We start from the raw sequence: 7,440 nt of genomic DNA, 5'->3' as shown, positions 1-7,440 counted from the left end.
CTAAGCCTGAATTTGCAATGCACATGGCTTTCCCTTGGTCCTGGTTTCTCCAAACATCTTCCAGAACACAAAATGTCACCACCTTCTGTGGGACATCTCAGGTAAGGTGGATGTTATCCTTTGGGAGGCAAACAGGAAATCCATTCCTTCTCTCCCTTTTATTACCTCCAAACAAATACAAGAACAGAACTGCTTATTTTCTTTGATTCAGAACGTGGCAGACAGTAACCACATGAAAAGGTTTCCTATCTGGCAGTGACTATTTTGAGAATTTTTCTTTAAAAAAGGAAGGGAAGAATAAAATGCCCCTGAAATGTAAACTGGGCTCTGTAATCAAGCACTTTAATCTGCTCAGAACAATTTTCAAGTATTCAACTAACAGAAAGCTTCTTCAAAATATGAACAGACAAGAAAACCAGATCCAAGGTTCATTAACTGATATAACAGGAAAAAGTTTTATTGTGGAACTCTTAAAGGCCAGTGACTTTAAAAAAAAGATAAGAAAACCATTACGTGGATTAAAAAGCTAGGCTGGGTGGTTAATTGTCAAGAGTAACCAGAAAAACCCCACACGAGCAGACTGCATTTATCAAGCAGGCCTGGGGATGGAAAGTTGGCCTAAATCTGATCAAACTACCTTGTGCCTTTTGAGAATATCAGGGTGAAGGATAAGCATATACAAGCTTGGATTAAAAAAAAAAACCTTCTATTTATTATATTCTGCAACTATGATCTTTTAAAACGGTGGCCTTAGGAAAATCTGCTTTGGCAAGCAACCGCAGAGGCTCCTGTGGAGAGGAAGTGAAAAGACTGGGCTTATATACAAGGGCTGCTGGCACGTTCAAAGCGCAGGGGATAGTTCACAGAGCAAAATGTAGTCCTAAGTAAATGGGTTTCAGGCAATTTCAGTGTTAAGATAACATCATTAAGAGTAGAACAGATTGTGCTCAAACCCTGCTGTTTATAATTAACACGTTGCTTCCAAATACTCCAGGGTCCCTGGTAAATAGTCTTCTGCTCACATCCACCCAGACCAATCAGAGTATTTTCATCAGATTCCATGCTGGGCCAGCACCTGTCTGGACAAATCCAATAGAGCCAAAGAACTCCTCTCCCTGGCCAGCTAAGTAGTTGGATGAACACAGCTTGGCTTAGTCATTGTCACAGTGTCCATATGGCTTTGAAGCTTGTTTTCACAAGAAATCATACAAGTATTTTATTATGTCAAAGTTCACCGTCCTATAAACAAAAATAGATAATATGTTAGCATCCTCACCCCCTAGACTGCTCAGCTTTGTATGTACGGTTCTGGGAGGCACATGCAAAATTATACACAACTAATGCTAACCAATTCTATAGTGCTATGAAAAGCACCAAGACAGGAATGGCATTAATTTTATAAAATGTCACTAGGAAGAAGGTTTCTTTGAAAAGTTTCCTCCCCCCACCCCAACCCCATGCATAAAGTTTGCTTTTCTGAGGGAAAAAAGAAAAAAGGAAATGAAGTTAGAACCATCCAACATTCTCTATTTCAATTATCCTACAGAAAGTTAAGATTTCACTTGAAAACTATTTGCTTTTTGTCTAATAACCAGAATAAAGTAATTAGAGATGCAAAAGTATTTAAATCTTCTCTGCTTCTGAACACTGTTTATCTTCCAAAACACCTGTTTTATCATTACATTATGCATAGCTCATCTGTCCTCATTTGTAGTTTTCATTCTTTTCAGTCTTTCAACACTTGGTGACCTGCGTGCATATTGTAACTAAATCTGTATGATCCAACAATATGATACAACAAACAGACGATGTGAATGTATATTTTTGTACTCCGATGGCAGGCAGAATAAAATAGCAGAGGGGCAGAGACATATAATTATTTTCCTTTCTCCAAACTCATTCTTCACCATAAATATTCAGACTTGGAGGTTATTATTTGAATAAATGGTCAAAATAATTAGATATAATGATCTAGCAATAAGTGTAAAATTAAAGCCTTGAAGTATTCAGTTCTGCAAAAATAATCATCCATGTGAGAACAGCCTTTTCAAGATTCAGTAATTACATGCTCTTATTTATTACACCATCATCAATTAATGTTTTTGTCTATCATTTTGTAACACTTTCTAAAAAAGTTTCTAAGCAAATGACTGACATATCAAATATTGTTTGAAATTTGGAATGGGGAACTGCGGATGCTGCTTGTGAAAACACATTTAAAAATAGCTCAAATGAGATGCTATGGCTATTGTGGCATCTCATGTAGGACCAAAGAATACCTTAATTTTTTCCTTACAATGGTGCCTCTGAAGATACTAGACCTTTCCAAGTGGCATAAAAACACTGCCAGGACAATCCTGTTATCATTCACAGTAATAAAGAAACTACAAATAGTTACTAAAATTAAAAAAAAAAATCTCAGGCATAAAGACCTGAGTTGTATGGATATTATATCATCCTCTATATTATTTTTATGTTTTTCTTCTAATTCCAGGACTTCCCAAATTTACTGGCAACAAGGTATCACTAACCTTTTTTTCCCCTCAAATCATTAAGTGCAAACTTCCAGTTGGACAAAACTGTCGAAAAAATATAAATTATCCTGGTTGAAAATCAGATCCTTTTTAGAAGATGTTGGGAGGAGACAGACATAAATGGCTATTTCTAACCAGAGGCAAAAAGGTAAGGGGAATTTGTTCATTTTCTCCAGGCACATATCCCCACAGTAACTTTTTTGGGTCTTAATCTTATAAACCAAAAGTGACAAGGTAAAGTGGCCTTAATGTTAAGTTTTATTGTTTTGGGCTTTGGGATTTTTCGCCATTGAGTGGGAAATGATTAGAAGAAGCTAAGGTTAAAACATTTAAAATTGAAAACTACTGGATTAGAGGGTATTATGTGAAAGAATATGGGATAGTCGTACAAAACAACCAATATGAAGACATATCTACAAATACTAAGAAGGAAAAGGGCAGAATTGCAACTCAGTACTGAAAACTCAGGACAAGCATCTGTATAATGGACTAGGACCAGAAGAAAATACAAACAAATGAAATACTGTGATTTGTTAGTGGCAGGACTCTTGTATTTTACTCAGTCTAGATGTATAACTTTAGCATAATTTGTGGAAAAGTTTTATTTGCTAGAACGAATGGACTGACTTAAAAACACTACACTATTTGAGTGCATCCATTCATAAAAGTGTCACTACATCCCATTTGTCTGCTTTGTCACTGGGATGTATTCAAGCAAACTGAATAACACCTTTAAGACTTTTGGACTTTTTCAAGACAATAAATTACTCAGGAACTGAACACATAAGATCATTCCTTTAAGAAACATTTACTGAGCCTAGTCGCTCAGCTGGTTAAGTCACTTGATTTCAATTTGATTTTAAAAAAAAATTTTTTTTAATGTTTTATTTATTTCTGAGAGAGAGAGAGAGAGAGAGAGAGACAGCGTGAGCAGGGGAGGTCAGAGAGAGAGAGATACAGAATCTGAAACAGGCTCCAGGCTCTGAGTTAGCAGTCAGCACAAAGCCCGACGCGGGGCTTGAACCCACGAAGCGTGAGATCATGACCTGAGCCGAGGCCTTAACCGACTGAGCCACCCAGGCGCCCCGATTTCAATTTGACTCTTGATTTCAACTCCAGTCATGATCTTACAGTCATGAGATCGTGTCCAACATCGGGCTCTGCACTGACAGTGTACAGCCTGCTTGGGATTCTCTGTCTCCTCTCTCTCTCTCTGCCCCTCCCTCATTCACACTCTCTCAAATTAAACTTTTAAAAAAAATGCTTAATCTTAGAAAGAAAAAGAAACATTTACTGCTCAAGATGTATAAATGTCTTTCTCCATCATCTCTCCATCTCCCAATGTAAATAGGTGACTTGCTTACTGATCCCCACATATATTATTCTAGGAAATGGCAGAATTTCAAAGAATAACTACCAGGACATCAAAAATTATGTCATACATTCCAAAGATTACAGGACTTGGAGACACAATTCACTATAAAGAATGCTTTAACTGACAAAGAGGGTTATGTTCTTTGTACGTACTTTCTCTGGGTTTTCAGGGCTTCTGATGCATATTAAATTTATATAAATATGATTTTAAGATTTTGGATAGTTGTACAAGAGCTACTTGTTCTCTTAGAACCAAAATTAATTATTTTCCTTCTTTTTAAAAATTTTGATGTTTTTAATTTATTTTTTGAGAGAGAGAGAGAGAGAGAAAGCAGGGGACAGGCAGAGAGAGAGGGTGACAGGCTGACGGCAGCGAGCCTGATGCAGGGCTCAAACTCACCAACTGTGAGATCAACTATGAGATGAACACCCAGGTACCCCAGAGAAGTAAGCATATAGAAAAAAATAGGACAAACATAAATAATATCAGTGACAATTTACCTAGGAGTAATTAATTCCTTTTTTTCCCAAGTTTTTATTGAATTTCCAGTCAGTTAACACAGAGTATAATATTAGCTTCCGCAGACAATACAGTGATTCAACACTTACATACAACACTCAGTGCTCAACACAAGTGTGCCCTCCTTAATCTCCATTGCTATGTCTCTCATCCCTTTCCTCTCCTGCCTGCTGGTGCCCATCAGTTTGTTTTCTATAGTTAAGAGCCTGTTTCTTAGTTTTCCTTTTTTTTCCCCCCTAGGAATATTCCTTCTTAAATCAGCATTCAGAACACTCTTACAGAAGTTAGTTACACGACATATGTCTGAAGATTTAATTTTGCCTTTATCCTTTTATTTCACTTTGTTGATTCTTTCACTACCCTGAAATACTTTTTTTCTCATGGGATGCTATTTTCTTTCTTTTTACTTTTGTGGGCAGTTTGAATTTTTAGTTTGGTTCTTCTGACAACTTGCCACCAGACAACTTTAAGTTTCAATCCTGTTATCTTGTATTGTCTTCCCAAGGACTGTGTTAAGAAAGAAACTTAAAACTACCATTCACATTAAGAACATCCTAATGACAATATTTAATAAGCTTCTCATCAGCTGTCTTCTCCCATATTCTACTTCCATACTTACTACTTCCTTTAAAGCTTCTGACGACTTCTCTGTTCAAACTTTCTCACTGTTCCTTGGTCAATAAAGTTCTCTATGTCTTCTCTCTCTCCCATTCATGTTTTTCNGCCTCTTCCTCAACTCTTTCCAATGAGGTTAGACTCCAGGTAGTCCTGTTGGGTGGGGTCAGTGTCCTGGTACCAAAAGCTCTGCTCCTCTGAGACTCAGATCATTCCATTTACCACCTTGTATGGCCCTGCCACTATCTCTTAGTCACTGAAAATGCAGCACCCAGTTCAGTCCTCCTCTCCATTCCAAGATCTGTATCAGTCTTAGTGACTTCACTGCACACCTGTCTTCCTTGCCTTCAATGGTATTTTCTTTTTTGAGGAAAATTTTTAATGTTTATTTTTGAAGAGACAGAGCACAAGCTGGGGAGGGGCAGAGAAAGAGGGAGACACAGAATCCAAAGCAGGCTCTAGGGTCTGAGCTGTCAGCACAGAGAGTGAGGTGGAGTTGGAACTCACAAACTGTGAGATCATGGCCTGAGCCAAAGTCGGACACTTAACTGACTGAGCCACCCAGGCACCCTAGTGACATTCTTTTCTACTCTTAGATCATACTCAGAAATATTCTGCCTCTAAAAACATAAATTCAGGCATTCTATCCTCTGATCCCCAAGCTCTTTCTTTAAGCTATCTGGAACACCTTAAAACAGTTCACGAGCCCCCGTACTTTGTCTTGATCTACAAATACTTTGTATTACATGCTAGGCACTGAACTACTGGCCCTCTACTGGCTTCACTTCCTTCCTTCCCTTCCTAGATCAGACTCCATGGAATGTTACTTCGAGCACTCACTTGCTGGCATCCACCAAATTCACCTGGCAAAACCCCAATCCTTTGTGATTTCAACAATGCCCCTTTGCTCTCCCAGTACCTGGGACATATGGAATGCTACTGGAGAGGATCACAAGTTTCACAGATCAGTGCCACTGTAAATTCAAGCTCAGGAACCTTAAATGGGCCCTCAATATTCCCAGCAAGTTTGCTTTTCCTGGTAGCACTTTCTTTTATTCCCTATGGCAGCTATTTCAAATACCCACGTTCCTCACAGATTTCCATAACTTCTGTCCTTAGTCTCAAATTTGCCTCCTTCCTTACTGGCAAAAGAGAAGACATAAGAATACCCTCAACTTCTGGCCACCAAATTTTCAAACTCAGCTCCATCTGAATCTACTTTTTCCTTATGCTATAATGCAAAAAGAGTCCCCTCTTTCATCCAGGGCTACTTCTTTCAACTCATTTCTAAATCCCACGTGGATATACCATTTCAAGGACTTGAGGCTTTAAATTAATCTCTCTATCCTTCGTATCATTGATTCTCTTCTATCACCCCTTTCCCATAAGCATTTAAATACACTCAAACGTTTAAACAATAATAACCCTCTCACATTGTTAGTAGATAACAATCCTCTCTCTAAACAAAACAAAACAACAAACCTAGAATATAGGCTCATGAGGATGGGGTATAGTAGATCTGTTATACTTGTTGCTATATCCCAAAGCCTAGCACAGTGATTATAATGGGCAACACGATAAATGTTAAGTGAACAATGAATTAAAACCATTCTATTTGCTGCATCAATTTCTTCTAAATACTATAATCTCTGACTTCTAACCCACTGTATTCCTGTAGGTATTCTTGATAAAGCTACAAATGACTGTTTTATCATTAAAACAGATGCTTGATTTCCTGGTAGTAATTGCCAGTTTTGACCATCACTCCCTTCCCATAGGTTTTCCTACTTTTCTTGTGTATATAACTCCATATGTAACTGCTTTATCCACTTGATATACTGTATCAATAGTATTTTTATGTTTTTACCCTTCAAAAGTATGATTTTTAATAACCGTACACTGCTTTTTAAAAATAAGAATGTACAATAAATTAGCGATCCATTCTCTTGTTTTGGACATTTAGGTTGTGTCCTCTGATCTAATCATTCATTCTCTACCACAGGTGTCAGCATCAAACATACCTACCTCTTCTTTGGTAACTATCCTTGAGATCTCCTATCTCCACCATACCTCAGTTTGGAATGAAACTCTGTCTCTTTAGCTCCCTTTTTGTTGCTGTGCCAAAACACAGGCCCAGAATGGTTCCTTTTCATCTGAGGTTTTACTGCTAATCACTATAGGAAAATATGCACTGCTTTTATATTTCACACATACTAAGTTTAAAGCATTGTTTTTAAGTTTGAGGTAAGACAGTAACTGACATAGTTTCTGCGTTGAGCTTTGTGGACTTACATGGTAGAAAGAAAAAAATCTAATTATTGAATTAAGTAATTAATTAAAACTATGATAAGTATCAGAAGAGAAGAATGAGACCAGTTTACCTAAGTGTGATTGGAG

The 7,440-nt window shown here is 37.5% G+C and overlaps 1 protein-coding gene across 1 annotated transcript in view; it reads right to left on the bottom strand.

Annotated features, from left to right (window-relative positions):
* Positions 1-427: 427 nt before the first annotated feature.
* The window catches only part of ORC5 (origin recognition complex subunit 5), an 85,650-nt gene continuing 78,637 nt past the window's right edge, over positions 428-7,440 (bottom strand). Inside the window, exon 14 of the mRNA XM_077746928.1 lies at positions 428-1,239. Within this exon, the coding sequence (XP_077603054.1) occupies positions 1,194-1,239 (46 nt within the window). The 3' untranslated portion in view covers positions 428-1,193. The remainder of the gene's footprint in view (positions 1,240-7,440) is intronic.

The sequence above is a fragment of the Crocuta crocuta genome, unplaced genomic scaffold, assembly GCF_008692635.1.
Source record: "Crocuta crocuta isolate KB4526 unplaced genomic scaffold, BGI_CrCroc_1.0 scaffold396, whole genome shotgun sequence".
In the NCBI taxonomy this organism is placed as follows: Eukaryota; Metazoa; Chordata; class Mammalia; order Carnivora; family Hyaenidae; genus Crocuta; species Crocuta crocuta.
This window is presented reverse-complemented; position numbering and strand designations above follow the sequence as displayed.